General features: G+C 40.5%; 2 protein-coding genes across 9 annotated transcripts in view; one reads left to right on the forward strand and one right to left on the reverse strand.

The window, feature by feature from the left end:
- Positions 1-72: 72 nt before the first annotated feature.
- LOC115765297 (ribonuclease kappa) lies at positions 73-1,753 on the forward strand. The gene is made up of 3 exons (XM_030708793.1): positions 73-260; positions 378-497; positions 1,337-1,753. The coding sequence occupies exons 1-3, from the start codon at positions 192-194 to the stop codon at positions 1,433-1,435; spliced, it is 288 nt and encodes a 95-aa protein (XP_030564653.1). The 5' UTR covers positions 73-191; the 3' UTR covers positions 1,436-1,753.
- A 1,648-nt stretch (positions 1,754-3,401) lies between these two features.
- The window catches only part of LOC115759939 (guanine nucleotide exchange factor DBS), a 41,865-nt gene continuing 26,891 nt past the window's right edge, over positions 3,402-18,375 (reverse strand). For 4 of the 8 annotated variants that reach the window (XM_030701195.1, XM_030701118.1, XM_030701596.1 and 1 more), the window contains exons 11-18: positions 9,740-9,856; positions 8,962-9,057; positions 7,025-7,210; positions 6,634-6,951; positions 6,380-6,577; positions 5,853-6,320; positions 4,125-4,251; positions 3,402-4,005 (exon numbers count right to left, since the gene is read on the reverse strand). In XM_030701195.1, the coding sequence (XP_030557055.1) occupies positions 3,902-4,005; positions 4,125-4,251; positions 5,853-6,320; positions 6,380-6,577; positions 6,634-6,951; positions 7,025-7,210; positions 8,962-9,057; positions 9,740-9,856 (1,614 nt within the window). In that variant the 3' untranslated portion in view covers positions 3,402-3,901. The other 4 variants (XM_030701350.1, XM_030701270.1, XM_030701432.1 and 1 more) reach the window with 4 other exon arrangements.

The raw sequence follows: 18,375 nt of genomic DNA on the forward strand, positions 1-18,375 counted from the left end.
TTTCAGTATCTGTAGCAACCCTTAGCATATTAAAGAAACTCACACTTGGTCACACTCAACTCACCACAAACTGTCACATGATTTTCACCTGACATTTGCTAGCTTCTGCGAAAAAATCTATCGACGAGAATTCCAATTTAAAAGGAACATATTTACACCACCGTCGAGCAGCGTTTAACGAAGCTAGCAAAATGAAAATTTGTGGTCCGAAATGCTCCCTCTGCGGATTGATTATCTCCGTTTGGGGCATTGTGCAGTTGGTAAGTATGGCGACTGCTGATTTTGGTTTGTTTTGTGGGGGTCATACGGGACAGTCACAAGATCTAAACTGACAAATGCGTAAGTCATTTTGATATCCAAATGTTTTATATTTTTAGGTGCTCATGGGATTGTTCTTTTACATACACAGTGTGGCTTTAATTGAGGACTTGCCACTCGCGGAAGAGTACAAAAGCTTAGATGCGTTCTATACAGCTGCGAATAGTGCATACAATCAGGTTGGTTTCTCAATTTCAGTCCTGTCTTAGCATGCGCGTATCGTTTTTCACATATACACCAACAAAGAACATATATATATATATTTCCTTGAAGAATGCAGATAATGAGTGTTGATAAATAAGCGTGTAATGTCCTTATCTGCATTTAGTGGGCGGCTGAATCTAAATTGTATGTATATTTATACACCCCGAATTCGTCAAAATGGAAAAGTGTGACTTGTTTTTGAGCAAATATGTGTAAACTTCCGCCGAGTCGATCTAGTCATGTCAGTCTGTATGAAAACATCTGTTTCAGAAACTATTAGAGCTAGAGACTCTATATGTGGAACCTACGTCCGCCTATTGCTAGCGCCGCTCAGGTGTCTTTCTATTGATTTATACATCTTCCCGTTTCCAGAAAATCGACGAATATAAATGTCCCATAGTGTGCAGTTAAGAAATGAGATGAGGCTTGGAGTGTGCATGAGTGTGTGTTTTTGTGCATGTAGAAAAATGATAGCATGTTTGTTTCGGAAACTCGGTGCTGCGATCAGGGTAACATCTAGCCGGGCACTCATGACTAGAACACTCTGGTTATAGTTTGCAGTCCCTAAAAATGGATGAAAATGTAAATAAAGATAAGGAAAATTGCAATTCCGACCACATAAAGTGAATATATTCCCGATAAGGACAACGAGCTAAGCCGAATTACCCGTCAACCCATCGTCCGTATGAAGCAAAATATTCAATTGACTGAGGGGTATTGGGGATTTTGCATTCACGACAATCTCGACTATTATATAATACATTGTTTATGCTTGTTTTTAATTGCTTTAACTGGTTTTTGTTTTCTTTTTCAGAATGCCTATAACTGCTGGATTGCGGCGTGCATTTACGTGCTGACTCTGTTGCTCTCTGCGCAGCAATTCTACATGAATAGCAGAGTAACTGCCAACTAAAATCTGTGCTTCAACTTCAAAATGCATCCATTGAAAAAATTATTTGTGCTATCGTCGCTGATTGCATCTAACCACAATTAGTATTGAAATGTTTATTTAAAGTTGAAGAAATTTGTTTATTTACTGTATAATATCCCCAAAGTTTTGTTGCTAAAGTTTAAATTGCATTGAATATGATAATGTTTAAGTAAAATGTATGTATAAATATGTACGTAATACAATTGTTTTGTTCATGATAATCACATTCCTTTAATAGTTCTATTATTTTCTTTGTATCGGTCAAACTCGTCAAGCCAATTAAAGCAACAAGAGCAACAATTTTGTATCAACTAGATCTGCCTTCAGAAATGACCACCTCAAAGTTAATTTGCAGCTTAATTGTACGTCAGTTAAATCAAGTGTATAAGGGTTTTCCGTAAGCGATGCCAATGAGTGAATCAAGTTATCATTGGCATTGTATTCCTGGGGTGGTTAATCAACATCCTAATTTCGTTAAAATTGTTTAAAATCTACGAAATAAATATATATTGAACTAAACTTAATAACTTGCCTAATTACATATTATGATATTTCCAAGTTACAAATACTTAGATAATCTCTATATATTAAACTTTTTGTCCTGACTGACTGATTGGTGATCAACGCATAGCTCAAACCGTAAGAGCTTGGAAGCTAAAATTTTCCTTGTCTTACCTATTGTGACGAAGGTGCACGTTAAGATAGGGTGTCGAGAAATTCCAGCCGCACGTATGGAAAAATCGCGAAATACGTTTGTATGAAACCTATTTGTCTATACATTGTCATATACATATACGCAGACAAGCACACAAACATATATTTATACATGCATATATTTATATATGTAAAAATTCATGCCTACATAAAAATATATATGTATGGATGTATGTGCATATGTATGTATGTACATATATAAGTATGCATGTGTGTATGTTCATACGTATGTATGCATATTTCTTTGTATATATGCAAACATATATATATATGTACATATGTATGTGTGTATGTGCATACGTATATATGCATGCGTTTTTCTATGCAAACATGCATGCACCTACGCGCCTGCATATAAACAAAGAAATATGCATACATACGTATGCACATACATACATAAATATGTACATACATACATACATACTGAAATGCATCCAGACATATATACAACCATACATATACACATACATGCATATATATGTACAAACATACATACATACATATATATGTACATACATACATACATACATATATATGTACATACATACATACGCACATACATCCGTACATATATACAACCATACATACATATATATGTACACACGTGCAAACATACATATAAATATACACACAAAAAAACAACAACAAAACTAACACAAAAAAACACCCTTACTAGCTAAGCATGAAAAACTGCAGAGCCTACTTAAATTCTTGAGAATCGAGGAGAAGAGCACTTGGTAAAAATTCGTTTAATTTAAATTTGCAGCACAGCGACAAATAAGCTTGGTCTGCGTTTGGTATTAGAAAACAAACATGCATCATACATACATAAATACATGCATACATACATACATACATATATACATACATATATACTTGATAAAAATACGTTTTTTTTTTTAAATTTGCAGCACAGAAAACAAACACGCAAGCAGACATATACATAAATGTATGAGTTTTTACCAAGAGTATTTTTGGAATTTACGTCCCTTAGGTAGACTTACCAATATAATTTATGATGAAGATTAATATTCAAAATAAGCAGGACTTCAAATTTAACTTGCAAGTTTATAATTGAATTTTTACTCTCTACAGTCGTATGATATTTGGATTATTTTTACTTAAAGCCCGTTCATAGACATTACTTTACAATATAAGTATAAGTTCTACTGATTTTCGGGTATTTAATTATTTTATTTATGTATATATTATACATAACTATGTTTTGTTTTAATAATCATATATATAAATATATTTTAATTGAATGTCATATTTAAATATTAATACATTTTCAAGAAATATTCGACAAGTTGTCCTTAACAATCATTGTAACAGTCCTCAAATACTATGGAGCGCAAGTACTTCAATGCATACGTCGATGCGTAGAATAAAGCCAGAATAAGTATACTATGGACTAGAAACTAGCAATTACATACCATATGCAATAGATTCTTAAAAATAATACATATTTGCATGTTTTAATGCTAATTATCAACAAGAAATACCTTATACTATTTTCATATTATTATAAGTATTTATCCACAATGTACACTTTAACCAAACGGAGCGTATTAAGAAGCGATAATAATATTGAGTGTAGATTATTTGGTATTTCTGTCAGATTCAGATGAGTAAAAATAAAAATAGTAGGATTTGAAGAACAAGTTCAAATACTGTTATCTATTGGAGGCGATAGATTAAGTTTTGAAAACGTGTGTTTAGAAGAAGAGGCGTTTATTTTAGATTTATTCGCTCCTGATTGCAGCTCGATGATCGTGACGATTTTCGATTGACCGATTCCAGATATGCTCCCGGGGTCCAGCCTTCTGCATTGGTATCTGTTAATAAGCAAACATATTATGAAATGTAATATTTCTTTCGATTATAGCTGTATAGATATATGTTATGCATATCTAGCAGAGCATGCAGTGGACTTGTGTTTGACAAAAAGAATTACCTAAGACGCGGACGTACCACCAGCCGGCACAGCCCACTTTCAATAGCTCGATAGCTTCGCCTTCTCGCATCGAAACTTCCGAGTGTCCCATAGCAGTATAATCAGCCAGGGCAATGAATTTACTGCCCTGAATCAAAATTTATACAATAGATTATTGTGTGTCGGTTAGTGTTAGCGTTTAGTACATAGTTAATAGATAAAGCAGGCATATTCTAATTTAACATTTTATGTTTTTGTAAGATAGCTGTGTGTTGGTAATATACAAAGTTAGGCTTCAAGCGGTTGCAAGCACTGCCTAACGGTTTTTTAAATATAAACATTTTACCTAGACAAACAAATTTAATGACGAAATTTATCAATTACAGGTTTACATACTAAACTAAAAAAAAAAAAAAAAAATAATTCACTTGAATATCAAAACTAAATAAATAATAATGGTTATGAGCTTTAAAATTAGAAAGTCTAGCCATGTCCGTGTACGTTGATTTCGAAAACTGCAAAGCGGAGATTTCTAAAGATTTTCGAACGTACTTTTATATTATACGTTTATTATGTCATTTCTACACCTCCCATTTTTCGAATTCTACAAATATTGGTATAAGCATATAAAAAATATGGACTCGAGTGTCAGATCGTAGTCGGACAACCTTCTCCAAAGCGAAAGGCAAAACTAAATACATACAGCTGCCTGGCACTAGAGCCCGAGTTGCCCTTGTCTAGTTGTCTGAATGACCTCCCTTGTAGGTGGGTGAAACAGGTTAATGAGTACTTAACATGCGTGCTGACTTTGTAAATGACAAATTTAGTTAATAATGCAGCTAATGGAACATTGGAGAAGGTTCCTATGGTTTAGTCACAATACTGCAGATGTTATTTCTTATAGCTCGATGATTACAAGCATCATGGGAACACAAGGAAAAGAGCGTGCAGACTAGGAAGGATCGTACCTAGCATTGTTACAGCTACAGAAAGTACTTATTATGTGAGATCCGCACCTCAGTGGTCAACGGAAACATAAAATTTGGAGTTCGATTTGCTGCTGCGCGGAAAGGTCGTGGAGGAGGACGCGCCATCGGTATTGTATGACGCCCATTGCGCCAGGAGATTCAGGAAGCGCTGTCAGGCGATCGCCGATTGTATTGCATCATTATGATGTTTAAGATGTACATAAAAGAATGCATGTACATATAACGCATAGACATATGTATGTATGTGATTTATTACAATATTGTTTTAGGTTCATGAAAGTAAAAGATAAACCCAAAAATATCCGATAAAACTATAATAATCTTGCAATATTGATTAAATGTAGGCATCCAATTTAAAATAAAAAGATGGAAAATTGTTAATTATATTCAGTGTACTGAAATGTACAGAGTTTGAAAAATCGTATATTAAAGTAGATGTTTCACGGAAAATCGTAACTTTGTGTCCCATTTTTAGAAAGGGGAAACTATCTTTTTATTTCTTTAATAATTTGTACGTGAAATAGAATAGAGAAAAGGCGGACAGACTTAGTTAACGCTTCAATGAGAACTTGAGAGTTAACATCAGATTCGGAAAATAGCTAATGGAGTGATAAATACACAAGTCTTTTCAAAAACATCAGGAGCATCTAATTCCGCTGTTTTGTAAAAAGTTAGCATTAGCCAGAGTTTTTATTTGTTGATAAAAAACCGATGAATTCGCCGAACACCTCAATTTCTAAAGCTGTTAAGGTTTAATTACCGGCGTGCTATTATCCTCATTCACGGACATCTCGTCTTCGCTATTTGAGTAATCCGAGCTCCAGCCGCATCCTTCTGGATGGTCCCTGTCACCAATACCGCTGCTGGAGTTAGCGCAGGCTGATGCTGCTGGGCCGTTCTCCTCGCTGCTGCAGTTTGAGTTGCGGTTGGAGGACTCTGAGGAAGCGTCGCAGCTGATGTTACGACTAGGTGTGCCCAATATAATGTTGGGCGTGTCCCAGGATGTTGTTTGCTTAAGACCCCGATGATTGAGGCCATATTGTTTGATTTTCTCGCCCTTCAGTTCCTCGAGCTGATTGAGCAACACCCGTTTGATCTCCGCCACCCATTTATTCTTGACATCTACCGTCGGAGCTTGCAGTGTGTGCACCTCTTGACGTCCCTGTAGCCACACCTCGAAGCGTTTGGCGTCGCCCCGAACGGACTCCGTAAGACCGATTTGTGACATCTGTGGAAAGACAGTTAAACGATACATATAAAGAGGGCTTAAAAGGACATGCTACCCACCTTAACGTGGTGCTTAAACTGGTAGGTACTTTTGTTGTGACCCGCTTTAGAGGTTTGCTTGCAGAAGAGCAAGGATTTCTGGTAGAGAAAAATGTGACGTTGCTGTGGCTTGATGCGCAGGCGTATATCCTTTTTCGACTCGGTCCACACCTGGAACGAGTCCTGCATCAGCAATTCGCCTTGCTGCGTCAGATCGGTCTGTGGACAAAAACACAAATGTATCCAATACCAAACGATCTAACATGCTTGCTTACCGGAAATCCTGTAATAGCCACTTGGTGCATGGAATCATTTACGCATTTGAGCACGATTAGCATACAGTCAAGCGCCTTTTGCAGCTCCTTAGTGCAGCTGCCACTGTCGCTGAAGCGCAGCAGGTCCTTCAGAAGCAACTGGTACTTGGTGATCCGTTGGACAGGCTTCAGCAGATACGCGGCTAGAGGAAGCTTATGACCCAATCTCTTCTGACATTCCTGCAAGAACAGGTGCGTGTCTACAAGCGTCTCACGTAATCGCTCTGATCGCGGTATATTCTGGCAATAGAACGAGTACAGCCGATAGAAAGTGTCCCGCTGAAAGTGTATCGCGATATATAAGTACAAGGCAGATCTGATTGGGTAGATTATATCGATTGACACCACTGACCCTTTGCACGAAACAGAGCGCCACAAGCTCTGTGGTTGAAATACAGTTCTCCAGGTCCTTGAGAAAGATCTCGTTGTGAAAAGTGAACAGCTCGTGCAGGTTTCCGAAAAGGATTTCTTCCTTGCCCTGCAGACTGGCAGGCACAAGGTGCATCAGCTCGTCCGACTGCATTTGGTCGAAGTAGCCCTACAAATGAAAATGATAGATAGAGATAAAACGTAAGTATTGGATATTTTGTACGAATCAAGTCAAGCTGAAAGTTACATGCGACTTCTCGGGATCGTAAAAAGCATTTATTTTACTGTTTATAAACTGGCCAAATTTCTGATCCACATACTGTTCGACGCTAGGGTATCCCTGTGCCATAACAAAGTCCTTTAAAATGCGCTTATACTTGGCCACCTTGAACTTAGTGTCCCTGAACTCGGGAAGCCCTTTTGCGTCGGCGGCGCCATTAAAGCTCTCCTCGAAAAACTGCCGACAGAAGTTGAGTATCTCGTGGTATGAGCTGTTCCCATCTGATTCCGACTTCGGTAAGGCCACGGCAGTTTCTGGTTGTCTAGGAAGAGGCAGCACATTGGGACTGTTTTGCCAGTTGGATCGACAAGAGCTGCACATTTGGGTGTCCAGGGCGGGCACGAGCTTAGGACTTTTCAGTGACTTTGGCGTCGAGAGGACCTTGGTGTTGTTCAGCGAGCCCAAAGAGCTTTGGGCTCTGGCCAACGAGGACGAAACGGACATGAGGCTTTTGGGCTCACTGTCCTCCAAATAAGCCAGAATATCCATATAGTTTTTACGCTGCAGATAGTCCTTAAACTCTGTGTCGTTCTCTATTTCGGAGTAGCTATTCGACTCCAGATAATCCTTGACCAATCGATATTCTAGTGACTCGTCACAGCTGGACAACTCGATGAGTTCCTTGAATATGGTGCGTCGCTGATCCTTCAAGCGCTGAAGACTATCGTACACTTTGATGGGGTAGTTTGAAGCCTCCTGGACCAGCTCACCATCGAACTCCACTCCCAGCTCTCGATCACTACTGGAGGCTTCGCGTTCTTCGCACTCTTGTAGGGTGTTGATGATCTTGATTGTTGACTTGCCATTAAGTATATTATGAGTGGCAAAGTTGCATAGGTTCGTCCCAAATATATAGTTGCCGCCGAGATCCGCGCCAAGGGACTCAAACCGTGGACGAAAATCTGCCGGGCGATAACTTAGACCGCCACAGGATGCCTGCGAGTCAAACAGCGAGCCTTGGAATGAAAGCGGTGAGTCACGAGGCTCATTGGCATTAGCCAATGGACAACTAAATCGCTTGATCAGTGAATCACCAAACTTAAGATTGAATCGCCCGACAATATTACATGCCGTATTCTGTACCCGTCGCAGCCGGAATGAGCTTTGGCTACCCGGTGTCGTCGGTTTTGAAGCTTTTCGCAGATCGTAGCCCCCGTAACGCATATCTGTTGCTGATGATTCGAGTCGAGCTACCGGATTTGGATTTGCTGTACCACCACGCGCAAGAGCCGATCGCTAAATGATTGCCAGCAGCTAGCTGGGGGCTGTAGGCCACCAGCTTAGAATCGGTTACAAATTATTTATGGAATCTTCTTAGTTCGATGCGCTGCCACTCAAAGCCTAATGGGTTTAATGCACTAATTACAAGCGGGGGCATTCAAGCGCTGCTCGAGCACCAAGAAGAACAAGCTCCAACTCCACAGATACTCTATTGGTTTCAGTTCGCTGACCACTGGGCAGCTCCAAAGACTTGCATTTCACGCTTCATGATTCTGGGCAGGCTTTTACCGTTGGTTCATGCTCTTCGTCATATATTTCACCCAATTTATCCGGCGCTATCTCTATATCTCCCCCACACCTCTCTTTCTCTCCCTCTGTTCTGTTCTGGCTTAGCTTTTGCAAATGCATTTCATATTTACCTTAAGAATTGAACTCATTTCGTTTACATAGATCCGCTCCGTCTCCAGCAGCTCGGACAGCACGTGACCCCGCTTGAGTTTTCTCGCCTCCGCGTCCTGAAAATGGAAAATTCGTATTATTATTTAAATATGGCTATTTATTTGGCTTTCATTATAGTTTAATGAATGATTAAAGTCATAAGCTTCTACCCTAACCAAAAGCTGTAGTTGAGTGTGCTCGAAAATCCCCTGAAGCCCCAAACAACATTTTGTTTTGGCTCAAAATGATTACATTATTATTATACTAATATTATTTTTTTTAGAATTACTTTATATCGACAGCTTATAAATGAATATATGAAGAAATTAAAGAACAGCTGTGTTCGACACGCCGAAGATTAGATAACCTTGCATATGCTTTTCAGATATGTGCGGATAATTTTGAAGCCCGAAAAACTGATCGCACTTCGATATGTATATTTAATTCTCCAAAATATTTACTGCAAAGTTTAATGAAGATACTTTTAAAACTGAATGGCTCGTTTGCGTCAAAGTAGTCAGAAGGACATGGATATATTACCTGGGCTGTTGATATATATTCTTTATATACTTTATACGTAATTATGTTGTGCAATTATATTTATTATATTTATCTTTGATTTGTCTGTTTGTATGATAAACGCCTCCATCTTATAGAATATAAGAGCTAGAGTCACGCAAAAATTTCCCACTTTCGATAATTACTTCAAAAAACTATATTTATCGATTTTCAGCCTTAAAAATTGATTTTTTGACTAACCTGTTGATTCTGGATGAGTTCGCCATTGTCTGGACTCGAGCCAGTGTCGCCATTTAGCGAAACGCCCGAGTCAATGACACCGTCCATAGATCTGGGTCTCAACTCATGTATGCCAGTCTGCAAATAAAGATATACAAAATATTTATAAATCAATTGAATGTAACACTGATTAAGGTTAAGAAACAGACGACTTGTAGGCATATACACGTAAATATGTACATAAGTCTAAGCCCGAACTTCCAAAGGGAACAGAACTCAACAGAAGACAAAAATTAAAACACAGAGCTGCTAATAGAAGAAACAACGGTTGACATAGATCTTTGTCTGGCAGCGATTTTTTGACAAAAATCTTCAGGTTTCGACAGCTTAGCAAGCGCTGAGACTTTTCTAACTAGAGACAACGTTTATTTAAATGTGGAAAACGGTTCTTTTTTTTGTTTTGTGGCCAACTTGGTTGGGTTTCTGTTGCCACTTTCGCTTTGTGGCTCAGTTTGACCGCTTGCCGTTCGACTTTCATGGCTGCACGCTTTTGTGGTTTCATGTGTGCCTCGCTCTTAATGGAGCTGCTAGCTGACTGTCTTGGGCAACTCTAGTCTAATTACCTAGTTAGTAGGTAGGTAGGTAGGTTCTAAGCAGTGGGAGGCTTTAATTACTTCAGCTTCATCATCGGTGTGTATTAGATAATTGCTGCCTAGCCTTGGCGCTTTCTAAATCTGCAGCCCGATTGGCCAAGTTAGTTGCTCGCAGTCTGTTTCTGCTTTTAATTGCAGCTTCGGCTGGTTGGCCAGAATTGGCTTAGTTCTTTGGCTCGTTCATTGTTTATAACAAGGTCTACATGCTCTTCACTTTTCAGCTAGCTTTTCAATTTTCATTTCGATTTCGTTTACTTTCCACATTTCCCAATAAAGTGTGTTAGAGGAGCGAGGACCTGGTACCTACTGGGCTCAAAAATGATGGTTAAAGAAATGGAGGCTTAAATAATATTGGTTACGAGTTGTAATAATTAGTGCGTATTAAAGTAAGAGTGATAAAAATAAAATTAATTAATCATGTTCCCGTAATAATATAAAAGCCTAGCCCGTCAACTGTCGAAAACAACTTTCCGTGACTTCGCATCGCGCACAAATGAAGAGGTGACAATTCGAGTGAGTTTGGAAAGCACCTGAAGGTCGTGAAGTTGGGCATTGAGTTTAGCTGGGCATTCAACCGGCCCAGCTTGCTGACATCAATTTGTGTGCTTACTCGGCTCAAATCGAGGCCAATAAGCACACACACACACACACACACACACACACACACACACAAAGAAATCCAGTCTAAGTGTGCATAGACCGTTAGCTCATAAAGTTGGGAATTTGATTATTTTGAAAATCATCAAATTTGATAGAATGAGTAGCACCGCCTCCCAGATAGGATTCTTGAGCTCTTTCCAGCGGGCAGTGGACATGACTAAATCCATTCGGCTTCGAATTGGTAGTTTGTACAAAAACAATAGAGAAAGTGAAAGGTGTTAGCGGTACATGCGGCACGCACTAAGCCATGTGATGATTTGTTTTTTTTTGTTTGTTTTTTGGTGCGCGAGAGTGAGAGTCCGCGTTCGATACCTGTAGAAGACTTACGTATTTATCCATAAGCCATGTACGTCAAAGGGGGGCAGACAGACAGCCGTAGCAAGCGCAAATTGTCGTTTAATGTCCGCTTATATTAGGTTTTAGTGGTCGGCAATTATTTAATTTAAACTGGCTACAAACAACGGCTCATGCTTATGCCACATAATGCCAATAGTCTGGTGTTAATGAAGCCCCCGTTCGCGCCGCCAGTGATAAACATGCAGGTATTTTTACATACCTATGGTGTCTTCGTAATTTGTTATGAAACCGCGAAATGAAAACCACAACGAGCCAAATCAAACGCTGAAGTGTTTGCTTTTGTTGTTGCTACATTTTTTTTTTTTGCTGTTGTATTTATTAATGAAACGAAGCTTCCTGCCACACGCTGAAAATACTACAGTGCACGCCACCTTCACCTTTGGGTCTTCGGATGTGCGACTCTCGGTTAGATAATACATTTTCCAGTACAGCCCAGATACGTCTTGAATAGATGTATAAATAATGGGCATAGGCTATGCAGTTCCTAGCCTGATCTGAGTTTTGGTGTTTCGTGTCATTGAAGCATGTCGTGCAGGCGAGGGCGCATCCAAAACCCATTTCCTGCTGCAGGTCGTGGATTTTTAGTTCGACTGGCACACTAATCAACCCGGACATGATCCATCAACCATGTCAAAGTCATGCATATCCACATATTAGTTTTGAAACCCACATTCCAAAGATTTACTTTATGTTACTTTATGAAAACGCATCGATTTATTTGGATCTCAGATATATATTCCATTATTAAAACATCCTCACTAAAAACTTTTCTGAAATCGTAGCGAGCGATATTATTGTATATCTACACTTTGTTAATCAAGCATTTTTCACACCCAATAAACTATATAATTTGATGCAGATGTGAGTATGATATAATTGATTTAATGTGGCTAATTATAAAAGATGTTCAGAATGGAACATTTACTGTATGATCTATGATCAATATTTATGAATGGAAAGTTAATTAGAATTTTACAAAAATTTAACAATTTCGACAAATTAAAAAGCAAATATTGCATACAAAAACTTTTAAACAATCCATGCAGAGGCCCAAAATGTATATCAAATATTAGTGTCATCAAATGTGGTTACAAAATTGATCTTATGTACAGGTAAACAGTTTTTTTTACAGAAAAATAATATTAATGTAAACCGTAAAAAATGTTAATCAAAATAGATTAGACGAAAAAATAAATATCAAAGGGAAGTAGTTGGCATAAATTGGAGGGTATTATAGCCTGTTTAAAATATTTTGCCACAGATATTACAATTTCACCCATTTCCCGCCAGTTTAAAATTAAAATTTATCAAAACTGTCCCAAGTTCAAATTAACATAGACATTGGAAACTGAGTTTGAAACCCATCGAATTGAGAGCCAAATGTTTGAATCAACATTTTGAGCCCCTTGAACTCTTCCGATCTCTTAAGGTCTCTTGGTCTGTGCGTGAACCAGTTTTCTCTGAGTATGGAATGGATAAATAAGTGTATGCAAAACTAAAGAGTGATAACAAGTTGAGCAAAGGTAAAGACGAAAGATTCTCAACCCTGGGGTACCCGCTCAATTGAGATATGGGTGCAATCGTTCAGCTGTGCAATGAGGAACTCAAATCCAGGCAAGCCGTGGAAGCTGTTCGCATGCTGAACATGGGAAATATGTATACGTGTGTACAAGTGTGTAAACGAATGGAGCTGACGGGCGGGTTGGGGAGCGGAAACCAAGAGCTGCGGCTCGAGCCACTTTGCAAAGCTTCCGCCTAATTAAAGGTTGATAATTATTGGGTCTGGAATGGCGCGGGAAGCTTAGCATTTTTGTCTCCTACCTTTCGCAGCAGCTTATTGTTACGTACAAGGAACTCGCCACGTCGCCCCGGAACGTGATCCAATCTGGCGCCGAAGCCGCCCTCGTAGTAGGAGCAATCATCATCGTCACAGCTGGATATGCTGCAGCAGCAGCCAGCTCCGGCATCCGCTTCAATATCGTAGCATGCGTTGTTCCAAAAGACACCGCCGATGGCATTGCAACAGTCGTTGGACAGACAGCTGGGACTTGGCGTATTCTGCTGGCCAGCGCACGAGCAGCAATCCTGCTCCGACTCGCACAACGAGCTATTGTCACGACTGGAGCCTCCGCAGCCGGACGAGGACGTCGAGGCGCCAGACGACGTCGCCTGGGCACAAGCTGAGCTATCATCACCCGTGCTACACACAAAGATCTTGACGCTGTTGTTATTGTTGTGCTTACTGATGGGCCGCGGCACAGGGGGCAGCATCAGGGAGTCTGTCTCCATGTAATCGTCGCAGGGATCAATGCACGACTCCTGCACCCAGCTGTCGTCAATGCTAATTGTTGTGGTCGACGTCTTGGGCTCCGGCCGGTGCTTCAGGCTATTCAATTTGCGCTCCTTCTCGATGTTGCACTGCTTGACTTGAACGGCGGCGGCCGTGAGTAACTCATTTGTCGTTGCCTTGGTCAAGTTCTTTTTAGCAAAGTTCTGCAGGTCGTTGGGATCGGCATGGGACTTCGGCTGCGTGATCCCAGTTGATCGCTCATATTGCTTGTTTTTCTCGGGCAGCTGGGTCTCTAGTATCTGCACACAACTGACACACTTCTCGTCCCGCTGCAGATTCGTTTGCTTTGTCTGTTGCTCCTTGGCATCGTTCGAGGACGAAACGCCGGAGTCTGAGCAGCTTTCTAGTGAAAAGCGCTTCATGCGATCGCCGTGCGTCACCTTGGCAATCGAAGGATTCTGATGTGGGGGCGTGTCTTGAGCGGCTACCCTTGGGCCGCCTCTCGCCAGATGGTTGACGATGTGCAACGGCTGGCGCTTCTTGCGTATGTGGACACGCTCCAGCTTGGGCCTAAGCTGCAGGCGCGGTGACTGTTGCTCAGGCAATTGCGCCACCTTGTCTGCACTGTGGCCGCCTCCGGCCTTCTGGAACATCCACCTGGGCGCTGAGCTCGGATTGTAGGCCATGTCCTGCTGGAATAACTGCTTTACGCGACGCTGTAGCTGCGCGTTTGCCTCGCTATTCGGAGCTGCCTCATTGGGCAGCAGAAGAGGCTTTGGTATGCGCGACCTTAGCGGCACCCGGTTCGTCGATGGCGTTAGCTTGCGGACTGGTTCGGGCTGGCGCAAGCACGCCGAGCACTCGCCGGCTGTTGGAGGCCCGTATTCGCTGGCTTCGGTTTTTGAGTATGGCTGGAGCTGGGCGTCCCTTCTTTCGATGCGGGCAATGCGATCAGCTCTGGATCTGATGCCTGCTGCTGCGCCGGAACGTGCCAGGTCGCGACGTACGTCACGGTAGTTCCAGCTTTGTGACTTCTCACAGTCCGGTGTCACGGTACTAGTTTCGGTGGCGTCCGAGTTGGAGTCGGAGCACGAACAGCCCGAACCAGAGCAACAGCAGTCCAATTCATCCGGCCGCGTTGGCTGTGCCGGCGGCTGCGGTGGCTGCTTTGCCAGCAACAGCCAGGACTCGACCGTGGGTGGTGGCAGGGCAGGCACTGACTTACGTACGTTACTCGACACATGCGTGACGCTGTGCAGCAGTTGCGGGGGCTGCCGGCGATAGCCCACGAAGCGTGCGGGATTGTTTAGATGCGGCGTGGGAGGTGGTTCGTTCGACTTGCGCATCATGGCCTGCTTGCACTGGTGCACATAGTTCACCTTGAGCAGCTCCATCGGGAGCAGCTCGCTGGTCGACATGCGCGAGTCAATTGTGCTGTCCATACTAGGGATATCGCTGGCCGACGGCCTGCGGGTCACCGCCTGCGGTAATTTGCCAATGGGCATTTTCCTTCGACGCGTTTCGAAAGTTTCACTTTTATTTATCTCGATTTGGACAAGATGGTCCAATTTCACATGAGTCTCTTCACTAAAACAACTCGCGACACAAAAAACCAAAAATTGCAACAGATTCGCTTTACATTTCACAAGTCACATTTCACAGTCACAGTCACTGTCACCAACACTGCCGCCCGGTTTGCCCTATTCTAATGCAAATGCAGATAGTCCATTTGCGTGGTTGGCCTTTGTGGCGACTTTATTGATCGCGTCTTTATGTGGCAATAAAAAAAACGGCCAATCACAGGGCGCCTGCCTTTCGGCACTTCGTGAAGCCCTTCATAGTTATGCAAATCACGGCGTTAACTCTGCCACTTGTTAACTTTAACTCTCAACGCGACTCGACTCGATTTCGTATTCGGCTGCGGTGCGCAACGCTGTTGCGGCTTCGAAAGATCGGCTCAAACTGTCGTGCGGACGGCTTGATTGTTGACGGCAACCCAGCTCGGTTAGATCGGTTGCATGCAACGTGTTGCGTGCGGTTCGAACCGCACAAAATCAGCGTACGAAATCGTTTTTAAATGCCAGCCTCAGCCTCACAGTTTCCGCCCCGCCTGCTTACTTGGGTTGCAACTGATGCATCTGCACACATCTCGGGCATTGACCACAACTTGCTCTCAGAACAAGAAATCTATTTATATATTTTCCCACATATATAGCTGTGTGTGTGTGTGCAAAAACTTACATGGCAGATTTGCCAAACTGTCTTTGAGTAGCGGCAAGCCGGGGCAAGGTATTGCCCTGTTAACAAGTTAGGGGCATATTTATACATGTTAACACTTAAAAGGCTTATATTTAATTTTGAGCCAATTTGTATGGCTGGTAAGAGTAACAAAACATTTTTTCCGAATGCAGCATATATCGAATTTTTGGCAAAACATATTGCTTGCAACATATATATCTATCGAACTTAAAAATTGGTTTGATTTGAGACTGAAATAATTAATCCTTATTAGCGCAACGGAATCTTTTTTATATAATAATAAAATTATGTGCTGCCATAAGCATAATTTGTTGTTTTTGAATTTGTGTAAACATGCATACGTATATGTAAGTATACACATATGCATAGATGTAGCGGATAGTTTGACGTGGAGGCCATGGATATGATTGCAAACTGGCTGCCAATAAAGAGCTTAATTTGTACGTTCGTGCTGATCCGTTTATGGATGAGAGCATGCAATAGTTGGCTTACACTACACTCGCATTTGTTGTATTGGGCGTCACCGGCATTGAAGGCGATCGCTTGTGAAATTACGTGAAACGGAAGCTAAGCGCCCACAAAAGGATTACGCATGAGTCGAAGCAGCCGGCTGCAGTCCAAATATTACAACTAACCGACCCAAACAGTCAACCATGGCCAAAAACGGGGGGTTCAATGGAAAGTGAAACGCGGCTGAAATCGGTGCAGCAAAGAAATTTTTGACTTTTCATTCATTAAATTAAACAAAACGAAAAAGGAAAGAAAAGAAAAGCAAAGCAAAACAAAACCAAGCACAGCCAGAGAAATGATCTCATAACAAATAAGTATTGTATATAAAGAAAATGTAATTCCATTAAACTGAAGCTGTGGAGTTCGCAGCTCGCAGCTCGCATCGTAAAATTAATTTATGATTTCATTGCCGCCGCAGCGGGCATTCATGGCCCAAAACAGACCCGATTCGGCCGACTCACCGTTGACATTTAAGCCCAACAACGAAAGGAAAGCCCAAACCGATGAAAGTGAAAAACCTAATGCGGCGTGCAGCTCTGAGCGTGCAATTAATCTCAACTGTGGCATAACGATGTAATGTCTGTTCAGTATGTACTATATATACATCCTCATAAGCATGCAGCAGGGGCTGTTTTATCCAAATATATGCATAATTAAGTTAATTTTCAAAATACATAATATACTATGTATAATATAATATTCCGATGTTAATAGGATTTATATAAGAAGCATAGTAAAAATAATAAAGATTCAAAAAATGTAGCAGAGTAATATTTCTAGAGAAACTTGTCCCATATTAATATCGTCTGGCGAATCGGTAAGTCAACTAGAATAATGGCGGATTTTAATGAAATACTTCTAAACAGATCCATTACAATACATAATATATACATATAATATAATACATAAAAAAAGCATGCTATCAAACACCTATTATTTGTTTAGATTAAAGAGAATGACTAATCAGCTTTCTTCAAAATTCCAATCCTCGTAATATTGAGAGGCAAATGCGACTATCATTTATTTCTCATAACGTTTTTAAACCCTTTGTAAGGTTAGTTAAAGTCACAATAAGCTAATATTTGCCTTGATAAGCTGTCTGTTCGATTGCTAAAATTGACATTGGTATTACCAAATCGGGTTAGATGCCATGGTGACCATCGTTCTTTTGTTTATTGTTATTCATGTGATTGTTTCCATAATTGTTGGTTTCGTCTGTTGTTCAATGAGCAAAAAACTTAACCATATATGAGCTGTGTATATAAACATACAATCAGACACTCAGTTTATATTGTAGTTCCAAAATATATAACTTTAAGATATAGTTGTGAACGATCACGTAACATTGCATATGTTCTGGCGAGCTTTAATTAATATTTGTTATACCCTTGCAGAGGGTATTATAATTTTGTCTCGAAAAGTGTAACGCATCGAAGGAGACATCTAGGACCCCATAATGTATATATATGCTTGATCAGTATCAAAAATCTGCAAGAGTATTAAATCCTCGGCGTGCCGTAGATAGCCCCTCTTTTTCGTTTTTTTCTGTGAACAACTTGGCCTCAATCGAAAGGTGGAGCAGAGAAAAGAGCAAAATAATATGTTCAAACGAAATAAGAAAATTGTGTCAATTTCTGTTTGACCAAAATATGATTGCTTCTAAGCTAAGAAAAGTCAGCAAAAAATAAGCTTTACAATAGAAAAGCAATTCACAAACAATGATCTTTTGCTTTGAAGAGTAAAATAAAACCTTTTATCATTTGTCAATTTTTATCATTCATTTATAGTTTTATTTACAAAGTTGAAGACAAATAATAGAAGACGAAGGCTTTTCTTTAAACACAAAAGTAGAATAATCTAGAAATTATTCAACTGGAATTTGAGCTAATGAAGAATGAAGTTCAATTAGCGTTAACAAATCTTGAATT

This window comes from Drosophila novamexicana, unplaced genomic scaffold (genome assembly GCF_003285875.2).
Source record: "Drosophila novamexicana strain 15010-1031.04,08,12 unplaced genomic scaffold, DnovRS2.1 tig00000008-arrow-pilon, whole genome shotgun sequence".
In the NCBI taxonomy this organism is placed as follows: Eukaryota; Metazoa; Arthropoda; class Insecta; order Diptera; family Drosophilidae; genus Drosophila; species Drosophila novamexicana.

Bases quoted from the DNA above. Each gene is read 5' to 3' on its own strand.
- LOC115765297 (XM_030708793.1), top strand. From the start codon at position 192: ATGAAAATTTGTGGTCCGAAATGCTCCCTCTGCGGATTGATTATCTCC. The intron at 261-377 runs GTAAGTATGGCG...TTATATTTTTAG, and splicing joins TTTGGGGCATTGTGCAGTTG to GTGCTCATGGGATTGTTCTT. The intron at 498-1,336 runs GTTGGTTTCTCA...TTTCTTTTTCAG, and splicing joins CGAATAGTGCATACAATCAG to AATGCCTATAACTGCTGGAT.